The sequence below is a fragment of the Pseudochaenichthys georgianus genome, chromosome 24, assembly GCF_902827115.2.
Source record: "Pseudochaenichthys georgianus chromosome 24, fPseGeo1.2, whole genome shotgun sequence".
Lineage (NCBI taxonomy): Eukaryota > Metazoa > Chordata > Actinopteri > Perciformes > Channichthyidae > Pseudochaenichthys > Pseudochaenichthys georgianus.
Window position 1 is genome coordinate 27,474,633 of NC_047526.1, and position 16,655 is coordinate 27,491,287.

General features: G+C 41.1%; 2 protein-coding genes across 3 annotated transcripts; one reads left to right on the forward strand and one right to left on the reverse strand.

Annotated features, from left to right (window-relative positions):
- The first annotated feature begins 367 nt into the window (after positions 1-367).
- tcte1 (t-complex-associated-testis-expressed 1) lies at positions 368-5,570 on the forward strand. Of its 2 annotated transcripts, none has more exons than XM_034076316.2 (5): positions 368-435; positions 737-898; positions 1,439-2,013; positions 2,774-3,223; positions 5,350-5,570. In XM_034076316.2, exons 2-5 carry the CDS (start codon positions 742-744, stop codon positions 5,539-5,541), a joined length of 1,374 nt encoding a protein of 457 aa, XP_033932207.1. In that variant the 5' UTR covers positions 368-435; positions 737-741; the 3' UTR covers positions 5,542-5,570. The 2 variants fall into 2 exon arrangements, with proteins under 2 accessions (XP_033932207.1, XP_033932206.1); XM_034076315.1 differs by having other exon boundaries at positions 431-501.
- A 62-nt stretch (positions 5,571-5,632) lies between these two features.
- On the reverse strand, positions 5,633-16,281 carry tmem151ba (transmembrane protein 151Ba). Its single transcript, XM_034076067.2, has 2 exons — positions 15,764-16,281; positions 5,633-12,537 (listed from the first exon to the last, which is right to left on the reverse strand). Exons 1-2 carry the CDS (start codon positions 15,845-15,847, stop codon positions 11,095-11,097), a joined length of 1,527 nt encoding a protein of 508 aa, XP_033931958.1. The 5' UTR covers positions 15,848-16,281; the 3' UTR covers positions 5,633-11,094.
- Between the last annotated feature and the right edge of the window lie 374 nt (positions 16,282-16,655).

The window sequence follows — 16,655 nt, forward strand, 5'->3', positions numbered from 1 at the left end:
AAAAAATACAATAATTCAGCAGTCCTATCCATTTTTTGTCGAACTTTTTGGGCTGCATAATTGCATCAAGTGGGCTGCTTTAAAAATACAGTCATAAGTATTGTGTTGCATTCCCCAAAATCGGAAATTAAGCTTTTATAACAGTTATATTTATGCAAAGCTATTGTTAACTCACAATTCCAATTTCTACACCCTGTGTTCTCCACAATTCCTTTATCAGATATCCTCTAAATAGTAGCAACACATGTAAATGCGAAACATTGTAGCTAGTTACAGCATGTTTAAAAATTAAAAAACACTTGCCGTAAACGTAGACTTGGCCGTAACGCAAGGTAACGGTCAGTGCTGAGTGCTCAGATGTCCGAGGTTCAGAAAGTAAACACGAAGCGTCCTGTTACCAAGGAGACGATTTTAGCCCATTCCAATGCACCGCAGGTAAAGTTAACGTTTGAACGCACTGCATTCAGTTATTTGTATGTAATTATATGCTTTTAAACCAAGGTAAGCATGACTATTTTTACCATTTTTCGTAACGATTTACTGGACAGCAGTTGTAGTAAAATATATAAATGTTAGCTAACATTAGCATGAGGGGTCTGCTAGCTCATATAACTTTTTTAGAAACAGTTTTGGCTAGCAACAGAATGTGGCTGCATACGGTAGCTGTATTTATAGAATTACTTATAATGTATGTATACGTTTATTTGAAAATACTATGCTGTAATGTCTCTTTAAGGTTTTATGAATCCTGCAGCCATGTCCAGGTCCCCTAACCCCCCTGTGGCTGCAGACCCCAGGCAGTTGAGGAGGATCATCGCTGAAGACCCTCACTGGTTCCTGAACACAGTGCCTTCTTTATCCAACCTCTGTCTGCAATCTATTGTGAACCACTTCGAGGGTATGCTGTGGTTTTAAATATAGTTTTTTATCAAGGTTGGTTCAGATTACATTGAAATGTAGTCCGTTTCCTCAATACAAACTACATCATTTTGGATTAAGAAACTAAATATATTGGACTACAAATGTTTTAATGAAATCTAAATAGCTTTTAATATTTAAAATCTGAAAATAGTTCACCTTGTATTGAAAAAATGGACACAGCCACAACAAATAATTCCACAAAAATTATTATTTGTTTACACTTTAAACATGTCTCACTTAATTAGATAATTAAATAGCATAGGAAATGCAAATATTACCATTAATTATCATGAAAGAAAGTTTCAAAATTGCCATATTTTCAAGACGTGATCAAATTCATCAAGTAATCTATGCCAATGTAACTATAATATAATTTAAATGTAATCTGGGTTGAATATAGTAACACATAATCCACATTACATGTAATCCGTTACTACCCAAATTGATGATAATACACACACTTTTACCCACTTACCTTTTATATAACTGGAACTTTTTTCAAACTTTCCTGTTACAGAAAGGCCCATATGGGAAGACCTTTCCCCCGTCCACAAAGACTTTGTGCAGGAGAGACTGTCCACCTCCATGCCCCTGCATGTGACAGCCAACCTGATCCACGACGGGGTGTACTGGAAGCGCTGTTGCGAGAAGTGGGGGGGCATTCGTGACCTAACTCATTATGGCAACAGCTGGAAACGAATGTTCTTTGAGAAGCACATGGAGAACATGATTGAGCTTTTTATCCCAGATGTAACGGAGCCAAAGACCTTTGTAAAGATGGTTCCTCTTTGTAAGGACTACATCAAGAGGCTAAACATCTCCCAGCTCCTGCCGCCTGTCACGGAGCCGCAGAAGGAGGAGGAGGAGGAGGAGGAATATGGCTCCGAGTTGGTCATTGAAAATGAGGACGGACCCTCCATGGACCACTTTGACTTTAACATCATGCTCGCCAAGCTGACAAACCTGGAAGAGTTCCATGTAGTGTACAGGGTCAAACAATGTGGTCTGAACTTCAAATGTAAGATGCTTGAGATGACCCACAGAGATTGTGAGTCCCTCGCCAAGGCTGTGAAGTCCTGTAAGACTTTGAAGGTGAACAATGATTCCTCTTTACTAAATCGTGCAGCCATTTGTAGCTCCTTTGCCTAAATATGTGGAGTATGTTTGCCAGCTGCAAGTTATCATTTACACATTTTACAGTCCCTGATGTCCTGAAACAGGAAAATTGTTGTTGGAGCTGCACAAGCAGGAAATGCATGCTCTATTTATGTCAAATAAAAAACAGGGCCTCTGGCTGCAACCTAAATAAGTCACTATTTGACAAAAGTTTTGTCACATTAATTTGTTACTGCATGAGAACAGGGAATGAATCCACTACTGATCTCTGTGCAAGACATGGAAACTGTACAAGATATTATTGGACCTGTTATCAAGCCTCGAGCTTACGAGTCAATTACATTTTCACTTAATAGTTAAGATTAAAATATACTAGAATAAATATACAAAAATGCCAACGACAATTTCCTCGACGCAAATTCTGACTGCTTGTGTCCGAAATGTAAAGATATTGAAGTTCCAATGATAAAACAGAAAATCAGCAAAGCCTCACATCAGAACAGTATCAGACATTTTCTTTTATTTCACTGCTCACCTCATAGAAGATGATGTATAGAAGCATGTGCGAAACAGTGCCTCATTGTTCTGTGTTTTTGTGACGCATTCATAATGTCAAAGGAAAATTAGCAGCTCGTATTTTTACATTCCACGCCGCATGACATCTTATCTGTGCTTTGATCTATTCAGTTGTTTGTTCAACTCACCATATAATCTTCATAATATCTTGTTTCCACAGATTCTAAGGCTCAATCTAAGTCACATGGAGGATACAAAGTGCCGGCTGCTGGTGAAATACCTTCTGGACCACCCGTCCCTGAGGGAGCTCGACCTCTCTCACAACCTGATCGGAGACAAAGGAGCCAGAGCCATCGGGAAGCTGCTCAACAGGAGCAGCCTGGAGACCCTGAACCTGTGTGGCAACAATATCGGAGGCCCCGGGGCCAAAGCTCTAGCTCATGCCTTGTCCATGAACTCTACCCTGTTGTCACTCAACCTGCGTCTCAACCGTGTGAGAGATGAGGGGGGGCAGGCGATCGGGAAGGCCTTGTTGAACAACAACACCCTGCTTCTCCTGCACCTGGGAGCCAACGAGGTCACATGGCCCTCTGCCATCGCTCTGTCTAAAGTGCTGGTTCAGAGAAGCACCCTTAAGAGCCTCAATCTCTCCTGCAACAACCTGGGAGTGGTAAGCCAATTGCTTTTACTACACGTTTAAGATCAGAGAGGGCAATACAAATAAAGTTGAACCTGAGAGCGGTGCCAGAGAAAAGGCGATGTTGTCAATCATCCATATCAAAGGGTCACATTGCTTGTCAAGCTTAATTTGTTTTTAGAACATTATTCATTCAGCTCAATGTCGAATAAATGCGTATCTCTATTTACAAAAAGGAACCATAAAACGATATTATCTATATTCAGATAAAAGAAGACAATAAACAGATGGTGCAAATTCAACAGCATTATATTTTCTGATTGGAACAGTATCGAAAATAATTACACAAAAAAGAAGGAAAAATATTCAAATTGAGGAAAATAAATTAAGTAAAAATGTACAAGTTAAAATAAATAACATAGACATAAAATAAAAAATCTTGGAAAATAGAATCAAGACGTGGCACTAATTGTATTTGTCAAACTATTAATGTCAACTCTCAACTTTTTTTTAACCTTCCAAGAAAATGTATTGAAACAAATAACCTTCATATTACTAAATGAAAGGAATCGTACATCTAGAAATCAATATATAAATGTTTTTCCAAAAAGAGGGGGCAAGGAGAAATGTGTAAAAATGTGTATCTTTTAAATTGTGTTTCTACTAGAAACTAGAACTAGCACAGCGCGTGGCTCTCTGTGTAAGATCTTATGAAACAATGGGTTATTTTCAAATACTGGATTTCCGTCCTAAGTCATGCTGGTGCCTGCACAGACAACATGCCTTGGAGAAAACAGACAGAATAGCTTGAAAGAATCAGGCCCATACATTATTCATATATGTGTGGAAAACATGAAATAATGGAAATCTACAGTCAGTAAAGCCCCTGTCACACTGTCCCGAAATTGACACCCGATGGACACACGATAAAGGAAATGTTCAAATTCGGCTCTGATCGTAGCAACATCGGGCCATTCGTGAGGGCATCTAAGCCATCGTATGACCACCGGTGGAGTTTCTCAGACTCTGGCAACAACTTCGTGAGCGGCAACTTCGTAAGGCACTGGTGAGGGCATCTTGTCAAATCGTGTCATCTTCGTGTTATCATCGGTGCATTCACCCTCACTCTGATCGGGACGAATGCCCGATGGCACCGATGATAACAAGATGCCCTCACGATGGCCTTACGACGGGCAAAATTGACACACGAATTCAACACGAAAATGAACCTTCTCAAGGTCCTTCGCCAATTGTTTGGCATACCAAAGATTTTGCCACCGCTCACAAAGTTGCTGCCGGAGCCTGAGAAACTCCACCGGCGGTCATACAAAGGCTTAAGATGCCCTCACGAATGGCCCGATGTTGCTACGATCAGAGCCGAATTTGAACATTTCCTTTATCGTGTGTCCATCGGGTTGTTTTATTGCACAACAAAATCATGTAAACATATTATGTAAATAACCCAATTTGTGTTCTGTGACACTAAAAAGGATATAATATATTATTTTGAAGGAGAGTTGACAGGAAGTTGTCGTTGCTATGAAAACGTAATATTTTCTACATATAAAGACGGATAAAGTAAAGAACAAAGTCTGAAGATATCAGTACAGTATCATAGTACTGTAACATAATTGTTTTTGGTACTTTTATTGCAGTAGTATGTCTTAAATGTAATGTAAATGTTGCCTTCGTGTGTGGTTCGGGACCATCTTCGTGCGAAATTCACAATTCCATATTTTCGTGTGTCCATCGGGTGTCAATTTCGGGACAGTGTGACAGGGGCTTAAGTAAGTGAGTGTTTCCCTGTGAGAGGTATATACGGTTTTCCCCTTCTCATGCTCTCTACCTCTTTATAAAGTGACTGGAATACACTGCGGAAGATCAAAAGTCACACGCACAGCAGAAATGCAAAGTGCCTACCATCAATATCTGTGACCTTGGTTCACAGAAATAGAATGCCTGTTTCAGAAAAAACAATAAAACATTGGTGACACTCACAATAAGCAGTTTAGAAAGTGTGGGCTATTTCAGAGCGCAAGAGTTGCCCGGGGGGGTTGGGACTTCTCAAGGTTAACAAGACTGTGATGTGTTTAACATGGACATGCATCAGTGCCAAATGTGTTGGTTTGTTAGTTCTCTCTGACTCTCTGTGTGTGCAGGATGGAGGCAAAGCTCTGGAGGAGGCCATGTCCAACAACAGCAGCCTGACAGAGTGCGATATCCGTCTGACAGAGGTTGAGGAGCAGAGCGCGTCCTTCGTCAACCAGGTGGTGTGGACAAACCAGAGTTTAGAACAAAGGAGACACGCTCGGGAAAGGAAAACCAAAAAAACATCAACAGCTGTTTATTGAAATAAAAACCCATATTCATTAGTGTTTAATTCCTGCTGTCCAGTATTCATTAAGCCACCGAGCTTGGCTGGCTTGGTTGATTTTTAACAAAATGTCAGCACCCACAAAAACACAACATATGGAGTTATCTTGTCCATGGTAGCATCTATCGACTGCACCTTTGGATAATTACTATTTGCAGCTTTGAATTATTGTGTGCCTATTTCAAATTTGGTTTTGTAGATTTTTCATACACAGATAATTGGCACAATATAAATGGTGCAAATGTGTAAAAACCACAAGATAGTGATATTATGTGTTATCATATCATAGCATATTAAAACATAGACCGTGTATACATTTTACTAGTGTATCACTAGGGTAATAAGAAATAGTTTGTATAGTTCCTAACCCTGACGTTATCATTTCTATTCATTTGGTTTCAGTCAAGGGTATATCTAATTCTCTAGTGCAAGTTAAAATAAATACAAAATATATAGTTTATCATTTCCAATTGCATTCAATTTGTTATCAACAAAGGTTTGAATGTAAACAAAATGATATTTGGTGCAGCCTTAAATCACATTCTGACGTTTTCTTACAATTGTCATGAATTCATTTTTCACACAGTTTTTTGTGAGCATTTCAGTTTATTGAGGAGCCTTTTTGTCATTCTGATACACAGATTTGGTTTTCAGTCCTTATGTAACATCAAGGCCACATTGTGGTGGTGTTAGAATGCATACACTCTCTTGTTGTTGTTGTTGTTGTTGTTGTTGTTGTTGTTGTTTTTAAACCTATATCTACTGACCAATAATATAGAAGAACTTTGCTTAGTGGCAACAAAAAATCTTAACTAATAGTCTTGCAAAACTATTTATTGTTTTCCTAGAATCATTCCAAGAGAGGCCTTCTGTAATGGTGGACTAGCACACATACCTCATTCACACCAACGGTGTTTCAGGGCCGGTTCGGAGCTGGAGCTTGAAAAGCACCGGGTTGTCCTGTTTACACCGCAGCGGAGCAGCCTCTTAGCTCCGGAATCCGGTTTATTTCAAGCACCAACAAATTGTCCGGCCAGAGCAAAAGCACCGCATACGTCACACTTACGTCGAGGCGGGGGCAGGATCAACTCCTGAACAACAACAACAAAAAGCCGATGTTTTATCCAGTTTGTACACAACGATGGAGAAACTCAACAAGCAGCAGTGGTCCACTGAAGAGACCAGCTATCTGGTCTTCCGAAGAGCTACAGAGGAAGCTGGAGCACAATCGGCCATTGTTGTTGTTGTCCTTGTCAGCTGTGAGGGGTTTCCGCGTGGTTTGGCTTTATGAAGCAAGCACGCAAACGGTTACGTCATGACGCAAACGATGACGCAGCACCAGTCGGACTCTGGGCTGTGTGAAAAGAGCCGGAGCTAAACCGAAGAACCGGTTCTGAACCTGAAAAGCTCTAGCACGGAGCTTGAACCGGAGTTGCGTTGGTGTGAATGAGGTATACAGAGACATCTACATAGGATAAATGACTATCAATAATAACCCAATCATTTTCCTTAAAAAAAATGTTCTTGTGAAGTGTATCAAATGTGTTTTTTAAAACGTAAATATGGGATTAAAGGGAAACAAACACCATCAAATAGCAAATGTTGCCTGAATCATTTTTCAGCGGATTGTATTGCCGTTTTTGACCAAACAACCTACCATTCTACATCTGCACATTAAAAATGTCCCTGCCTCTGTTACCACTAATTGTGCGACACATTCCGCTATCCCCCCCACAACACAATCCACTCTCACCAACTGTCTCTCAGAAATAAAAGCATGGATGCAAACAAACTATCTTCAACTGAACAGTGCCAATCAGACATCATCATCATCGGCCCCCCATCCCGGACCAAAACCAGCCAGAATTTCAACTTCACCCTAGACAGCAACACTCAACCCATCTGCACTGACCTCACACCTTCAAAAAACTTACAAAAACTCACCTCTTCAATCTGGCTTTTAATGTGTGATTGTTGTTGTATTGCTTTATTTTAATGTGACTTTAACTATATTTATTTGTTGTTCTTTTCTTTTTACTATCTCTGTAAAGCGACTTTGAGCACCTGTAAAAGTGCTTACAAAATAAATCTATTATTATTATTATAAGCAAAAGATCCCTATCAACACTTTCATACTTTATTTAAAATACAAACCCTTCCTGCCTTGAAAATCATTTAAATATAAAAAACAAATCCCCAGAGCATTATTGAGTGAAAGAGAACATATCATATCAACAACCTTATCTACTTCATACACATGATAAAGGGTCCAGTGCTTCGCATGACAAAAGCTTCAATGCTGCTAACAGTCGTATACGGAGGAAAAAATGCCTAGTTATGAATCTAGTCAGATTTATAACCCTTTTAAATGTACTGTAAATGTTTGTACTGTTGTTATGTAAACATTTCACCGGTAAACACATGTTTTTATATACAGATGTATGGATCACAGTGAAGCCATGTGAGAGGCTTGTTGGCTAATCATCAAGGACATAATGTGATGTCTTCAGTACAAAACATTGAGTAACGTCCAAAATCCTTTTCTAAATAGATTTTACTTTTTTTTTCTTGTGGACTTTGCATGCTGTTGTGGTGTTCTTATAGTTGTACACTTTACCCCACAGTACACGGACAGTATATTATTGCATGCCTTTTGACCAATGCATGCTGGGATATGTCCTTAATGAGAATCTCAATGAATTAATGAATGCATCTCAATCGCTCTGTCTTATTTGGTTTCCTGCAGAACGTTGCGTAGCATAACACCTTTTATCCATTAAGGGATAGTTAGACATTTTTGTGAAAAATGCTTATTTGTTTTCTTACTGAAAGTGAGATGACATTTCTACTGCAGGGCCTCGCACGGCTTAGTACGGTATAGTAACTTAGGCCTTGGTAGGCCAGGCTCACTTTATGCTGCGTTTTTACAGTTTGGTAGCTGGGGCAGTAACTATAGTAACGCAGTGTAGGCGGAGCCGTGACGTCATCTTCAATGCGAACCACAAAACCAACATCAGCCGTTAGCTGTTAGCACTCAGAGCTCACAGCTCCTCATATCTGTTCAGAAACTAGACAAAAGTTAAACAAGTACAAACCACAGACTGTCTGTGTCATGGCGAATACAGTCGCTGGTTTATTTATGTCTGGATAGGCCGTTGTTGTGAGTGTGGACGGTCGGAGCATATATAACGTTAGCTTAGCCGATCTCCATTCAGAAAACACGCATTTTAAAAGGTGTTTCGCCTGCCGTCTGTCTGCAGACTTGTCAAAGCATTAATTCATGGTTTTTACTAACCGGTATCAGTATGTTGTTACTTCGGCATCATTTTGAAACGTGTATTACAATTAAATCACGGTCAAATATGTTCATCTTGTTGTAGTTGTAGCCCCCTTGCCAGCGATTCTCTCTGACCATTCAGCAGTCGAGAGTGTTTACGTCACTAGTTTAGCATATTCAGCCCGGTTGTTGGCCCGGTAAGAACCTCGATTTTGGAGGGCCAGAAAAAAGGTGAAAAAGTAGCCCTGAGCCAGAACTACCCCTAGCGGAAAAGCAAAAAAAAACGGCTGGGTTTAGCACGGCACGCTTAAACCCTGCTACGCGCTGCAGTGGAGGTCGCCGGTTCAAGTCCCCGAACAGACTTAAATATGGAGTGTGGACTGCTACTTGGAGAGGTCCCAGTTCACCGTCTGCCCTTTTTAGTATTGCTATAAAGATAGTCTGCAACTCCAAACTAAAAATGCTATGTAATGAGTATGGCTAATTGTTTACAACTGTTCAGTGCAGGGTCATTGTTGTGACAGGAAGAAACACCATATGTCCAACCACAGGCGAGATTATATTTAATATTCATGGACATTCTAATGGTTTTTATGGCCGTAAGGAATGGGGGAGAATGAATTTATCTTCACCTTCAGGTCTTATGAGTTGTAGGCTGCAGTTCCACATTGATCTCTCTAATTCTATAGTTTAAATAAGTTAAATTGTAACTATTACCTAATATTTGGCAGTTTTGGCATGCCTGATTTTATCCTCCCATTTATTGTTGTGCATTGCTTGGCTGTACACTAATATTCGCCATGACTAACATACTGCATGAGGTCATTTCAGAGGATGTTCTTTAAAGTAATCTTGTCATATTATTAAATCTGACACTATCAGTAGTGAATCCAGGCCTCTGCCTATTTCCAGCGTCTTTGATGGCAAGCTCTCTGATATGCATCAGCAGCAGCATCAGTGTACGAGAGCTGGGTTATATCATGAGGGAAATCATTTGAAAACATTTAGATTTGTTTAACCTTGTGTGTGTTGAAAATGACTTATATCACATTTCTCCAATGAGCTATTACAGGTAGGAATTCAACTTGTTTTTATGCGATGTTAAGATGAGATTAATTTAGTTATGATAGCATATGCTCTACAGTACAGTTCATCGCTAGGCACTTAAACAAAGAGGTAGGCTAAATAGAAATATTGCCTAATATAAAATTAAATGCATCTTTGAGATGTTTAGACTTGCTGAGTTAACACTGAACTATTCATATTCTGGTGAGTTTTATTACTTTGTAGTTGTCTGTTAAAAAAAGGTTAAATTATTTGGTAATTGATAGTTTGAAGAAGTTGTTGTTTATTCAGTTTGAAGATCTCGTGTCCTTTAGCCCTCCTATGCTAAATTATTCATCGACTGTGCTGCTATATTTAGGAAGCCAGGAAGTATAATGTCATCGCAGCCGAGCTGATTTCAGTTAACTAGATATTTCTGCATCTGCATCCGACATTAATTTTTATACTGTGGAAATCTATTACTTAGAAAATTGATTATTGACTTTGAATGACAGATTTTAACCAGCGTTTAACATGCGGATGAATTTTATGCTAAATTTGAGCCTTAAGACCTGTATTTTGTTTCAGCAAAACATCTCGTCGTGTTTGCTTTGACAAGAAGGCTGATATCTTTGCATTTTACCTCACAGTTCAGCAAATTGACTCACAAGAAGTGTGAGTCAATGATTTTCTAAATATTTATGTTATTTCCCATTCACAAGTCCAATAATTGTCCTATTCCTTTCATGTCTTGGCAATTGAATAGGCTACCGCTGAGTCATACCCATCAAATACTTCAAATACTACTCATGTTACTCATCAAGTCCTTGACTGTGACTAAGATCTACAAATATGGCATTTACAGTAGGATGTGAATCCCCTTGGTATTCCTTGGTTATTTGACTCTTGTCCTTGTTGACGCTGTACAACATTATGTGACACATTTTGGTCCTTTAAAACCATATTTCCTATAACAGTCTTATAAACAGCATCAAGTCTGTTTTATCCAGACTATGCATGGACTTTCCTATGTGAACTGGTTCTTGTTTGTTGAGGCTACAGTTTCTTTAGAAATTAGAAAAAAATCCTTGTTTGTGGTAACTTGCAGTTACCAATGTTGTAGAAGCAGGAAGCAGAAGTCAGTGTTAGTCGAGCCCTTTTCCCTCTGTTCCTGTGTTACTACAGTCTATTCTCAGAGTGGTCTGTGTGTCATAGAGAAGTCTCCACACAGGAGCCGTTTCTGTGCAGGGAGCGGTGGTCGTGGTTGAGGCAGCCCTCGTTGCGATGCACTATGAGCACAGGGAAGCAGAGAGCGTCCTGGTAGTCTGGAGGGTTCTCCTCACTGCTCTGCTGGCCTGAGAGGCAGCGAGTGCTCTCCGTGGGGCAAGCCCGCTCGTTCAGGCTCCCGCTGCTCCTCCACAGGCAGCTCCGCCTCGAGCCGTACAGCCGACCCAGAGAGAAGCGGCTGGCACTGAAGGGGATTCGGGGGCTCCCTGTGTTGCAGATGCTGAGGGCGCTGCGAGAGAAGATGGAGGAGCTGCTGATGGCACGGTGGCAGCGTTCACAATTCTGCCTGTAGCTGTCGTAACCTCCACACACAGAGTAGTTGTTAGAGCTTCCCGAGAGCTGAGCCAGATCCATGAGAACTGCCTCCGAGTAGCTGGGCACCAGCTGCTGGTTGGATCGGATGTGCCACTCCAGCTCCGTGCTGTCGATTGTGTTGACTCGTGTGATGTGTCTGCATTGTGGCTGCTCCTCAGATGGCGTTGCTGGCACAAAGTCAAAGCCAAACAGCTTCTCTACATGGTAGTGTACACAGGCCGTGCGGTACTCTATCAGCACGCGCAGCGGCCAGGAGAGCGTGAAAGCAGCTGCCGTCCAGAAAGTGGAGTTGGCTGCATACCAGGGAAGGTGATTTGGGTCAGAAAAGGCAACCATGTTCTCTTTGAAGTCTACATTCTTCAGGTGCATCCCCTCACGGGCCTCCATGTAGTCGTCCTGGCCCTCGTTCTCTGTGAAGAAACTGGCCCGCTGCGTCAGGTAGGAGTTCTCCGACTCCACATTGGCAAAGCTAAAGCACTTAGTGAACCTCAGCCGGGTGATAGGGAAGTCCTCCATGCCCAGCAGCTGCTTTGCGATGTCCTTAGCCCCACAGTTCCCGTAGTCAAACTCCGCCTCAGCCACGTGTGTGTTGACTCGCTCGTGGTAGACCTGGGTGGTGGTGTAGGCATCTCCGTTACGGTAGCGCGTCACCTGCCGCGTCCTCCTGATGTAATGGTAGCTGATGGCCTTCCACCAGATGCAGGGTGTAGCCTGCTGCATTCGCTGGATACGCTCCGCCACGCTTTCCACATCCACCTTGTACTGCAGGTCGTTCCTGGTGTAGCAGTGCCAACACTCCACCAGGTAGACCACGTAGAGCATGACCAGGAAGGCCAAAGGGATGTAGATGTAGCCGTTGGAGCAGGGACTTTCGTGGTACATCATAGACTTTCCCTTGTAAGCGCTGTCGAAGGAGAGGCGTGTGACCTTGGTCACCTGGCACCAGGCCATCACCCCTACGCAGCCGTACATCAGCAGGGACAGCAGCAGGCATTTCCAGTGAGTCTCCTGACACAGGGATTTACTCAGGGACTGCTTCTGGGGCCGCTGCTACAGAGAGGATAAGAAAACAGCAATTTTACAATATTGAAAATATATTCGGTTTATATTCTTCCCTGAAAGTAAATTGGAACATCTGTTGGTAATTGAGCATGAGACGATGACATATTGCATCACAGGTCGCAATACAAAACACTATAAATAACAATCATAGTGAATTTCCTTTCTAAGGATATAAGTGAATATTGTCACATCATGGTAGAGAATTTATGTATTTGTTAAATTCAGTTTGTGCTATCTGTCAATTCTTGTGAATATGTCCTGTGAAATGTTCCTATTGTCCCGAGTACTTGTAATAACACACTTTAATATAAAATTGGAATTAAGTTAATGAACAAGTGTGACCTAGTATGATCTAAATTCAAGTCAGTTATAAAGTTAGTAGTGGTTCAAATATAGTGGCTCATGCATATAAAATATTTAAGGAAATATTCTCCGTTGTAAGTGCTTTTGCATAGTTTATGCATGAGCCGCCAGCCATTTGCTCATGCCTTGGTCTGTGCTTGTTATATTCAGAAGACTCACCCACTCTTTTAATCAAATTCAAGGAAAAAGTCTGATTAATGCAAAAGGACAAAATAAAGTATATATGTTAATTTCAGTAAGGAACACCGGGAGCTTCTGCCTGACCATGATGCATGGGTTTATTTAAATGTGGTATTGAGGATAGAAAATAACTAAAAGAGCAGAAATACATTGGAGGGGTGGATCCCACACTTAATGTCAAGCCAGCCAGAGAGGAAGCAGGCGTTTGACTCTGGCAGCACAAAGCTGGTGCCATCTTTTATCACCGCGGGGCACAGCGACACGCTACACAGACCTGGCAGAGATTCAAAAGCTCCAGGAAGGATGAATTATAACAAAATTAATTATTTGCATAACAGACACTGCACTTGGTCACATCCTCCTGAATCTAACACTTGCACTGTAGCAGCAGTTACTCAGTTAAAAAAAGAGAAAAGGTTATCCTCTCCAGCTCTCACATAGGTCATCCCAGGCATACGTGTGACCACAACAACCAGCACCACTGCATTGATGTATTGAATTCAATATGTCAGCTGTGTGCTCTTCGAGTGACAGGCGAACATAAATAATAGATGTTTCTTCTCCATAATTATCTTCCCCACCTTGGCCGCATGGTCCCTGAGTCCCTTAGCAACCCAAGGCTACACCCCAAAGGGTAAAAGGGATTAACATGGATTCCCCTTTTGAGATGAACCTACTGCAGAACGGATATTAGCTCACTAACATCCTGCACACGCTCACTAACTAGAATCAATATAACATGACATACTTTATGTTACACTTTACAGCCTCTGTTTAACCAATAATGAATAGTCGTGTGAATGGACACATTTTAAAGAAACCAAATATACTGTGGTAGTATTTGATTTAAAAAGTGCTTCTAAATTAAACTAATATAATCGAGAAACAGCAGTAATATAGACATTTTCAGGTATGTTCATTAAAGTGAAGAGCACACAATTCAATTACAAGCTAGTTTCACCCTTGAGTCAAGAATGATATCAGCGATGACTAATGGCTTAAATGAGGACCAACTGGATTAAAAATAACTTCAATTAAAACTCCCTGATTGAGATCAAAGATCTGTTGATTATGGATATTATAATGGGATTCAAGCGAGGAAGTGACTTGAACACATTTTTGATGTTTTAGACAGAGACATTCCTGTGGCCCGGTTGAAAAGCATGACCAAGCTATTAATAAGCATACAGGGCGGGAAATACCTGACACGTCTGTCACGCAGGGGCACAAAAGCAGATGAGAGAGGGAAAACCCAGCATTTTATCTCCAATGTGGATTGTTTAAAGATAACAAATCATGAAGTTGAACTGTAAGGTTCATGAGCAGATTTTTAAGCAGATTTGAAAAACTGCATTAGCATTGCACCTTATCGCAATGTATTGAATCGTTACTCCTTGTATCATGATTCATATTGTGTTGCCAGATTCTTACTAATCTCGGCTCTTACATTATGTTTTAAAGTTATAGAAAGAGCCTCCTTAACTGGCAGGAGGCTCTTTTTTATATCTGGCATCTGTTTGCAATTGTGCCATATTTGATTGAATGTCCCTTCACGCAAAAATGCAAAAATGTTTTACCAAGGTACAGGAAACAACAGTACCTTTGGAATTCCCAGTAAATATTTTTGGCTTTTACTAGACCATTACATTATATAGATGCATTACATTTCTTCAATTAAAGAGCCTTAGAGTCAAATGAAAAGTTGTTGTTTACACTGGAAGAATTAAATCCATAAAAAAGCTGGTTATGAAATGTAATGAATATTTTAGATTTCCTTTTTTTAGTAAGAACGGAGAAGCTTCACAGTTCATGAGACTCATCCACGGTGGTTGGCGCCCTTAACTAAGTGCCTCTCTCACTCATGGACACTCTCCCTTGACATAATAAGACCAGCGGGAGTTATATAAAAAACCCTCTTGTGTAATGGATATGTAACGTATCCAACATGTGTGTTTGAAGGGGAAGTAAACACAGTGAAAGAGGAAGAAGAAATATTTCATTTCTTACACACAGAAAAGATCCCTATTTAATCAAAATGTCCCCATGCAGGAAACCTTTGAACCAGCCTGTTATAATGGTGTCAACACAAGGTATGCAACAGAATAGGTTTGGTTAATTTAACATGTCACGCCTGTTGGCACTGGTTGGCACTGGTTGGCACAGAGAGTTCAAGTCTTTGCCTTTAAAGTAAATACATTGATTTAGTCCCTGTCCCCTATTTATAAAAAACTGTTGTGACATTTTTAAAGAAAAAAGCCATTATTATATGTTATCATTTGAACAATTACTGGGATTGTATACTACTTCCAGGGCCTTTTTAGACCATTTGCAGGACACACAAGAGGTCCCCAGACCTCATTTTGGAAACGTATCTGTAGATGGGACAGACAGGAGTAGGTCCATGCACGTTCACATTCTCGGGTGCGCGCTCGGACGCACAGGTTCACTTATGACTGCATATTATAAACAGCTGTATTAATACAACTTATTCCAAGTGCTTGATGTAAACTGGCCCCAATTAAACCCTAATGTAAAAAAGCAGATTTTCATGAAATTATTGGGATTCCCAATGAATATATCACCCTAATTAAAATATGAATTTGCCCCTAAAGTGCATGCTTTGGGCAAGAAAATTGGCCTTCACATTGCAGACAAAACAATGTTTCCTCACCTCCTCTCGGGGGCTGTCCGGCTGCTCTTCGGGGAGGGTGGTGGTGCTGCTCTCACTGGCCGTGGCAGCCGATGCTGTGGACATGGTGATAACGGTACACAAACCGGGTCATGGATCTCCAGATGGAATCGGGGTTTTCCAAATCGGGGTGAAACATAAATGCGCAGAAAACCCCTCTGCGCATCATCCAAAACAGACCCGTCCGACCGGAGCCCAACCGCTGAAAACACGCATCCTTCCTGGGTCCTCCAGGTGGGCAGACTTCGCTGGGTGAATCGCCTACGGGAATCCGGGCATTGTGCCTCGCATGAAGCGCAGAATGGTACTCCTCCGCGGTGCACCGACTAGATGCTGGGGAAGATTGCTGCAAAGGATGCGATGTTTGGAAATGGTGAAGGCGGCAGTGAGCTCCTGTCCCTGAAGACAGCAGTGCCCATGGCAGCCAGTAGAGCTGTGGAGCAGGACAAAGACGACAGGCACGTGTGAGCAGACTCCCCGACACCACAATGTAAATAACACACACACACACACACACACACACACACACACACACACACACACACACACACACACACACACACACACACACACACACACACACACACACACACACACACACACACACACATCCCTGTTCAACAGAATCACAACACAGAGGCGGTGCTGCAAAAAGAAGCCCACCCCCTGCATCTCCTTAGCTGCATCACCTTATCTGTGAGGACCACTTATCATAATATTATCCTCTTTTAAAAAAAAAAGTGGGCTTGCTGACTTTATGATCACAATGCGTATAATGTTTATAGGATATTACAATTGTGTGCATTTTTATAGTTAGAATACATACATAAACAAAATACATAAACACATTTTTTTTTAAATAGTTCTGCTGTTT

Excerpts from the sequence above, each read along its gene's own strand:
- tmem151ba (XM_034076067.2), bottom strand. The coding sequence starts at position 15,847 with ATGTCCACAGCATCGGCTGCCACGGCCAGTGAGAGCAGCACCACCACC. Across the intron at positions 12,538-15,763 it reads CGGACAGCCCCCGAGAGGAG|CAGCGGCCCCAGAAGCAGTC; the intron begins GTGAGGAAACAT and ends TCCTCTCTGTAG.
- tcte1 (XM_034076315.1), top strand. Across the intron at positions 899-1,438 it reads TATTGTGAACCACTTCGAGG|AAAGGCCCATATGGGAAGAC; the intron begins GTATGCTGTGGT and ends TTCCTGTTACAG. Across the intron at positions 3,224-5,349 it reads CCTGCAACAACCTGGGAGTG|GATGGAGGCAAAGCTCTGGA; the intron begins GTAAGCCAATTG and ends CTGTGTGTGCAG.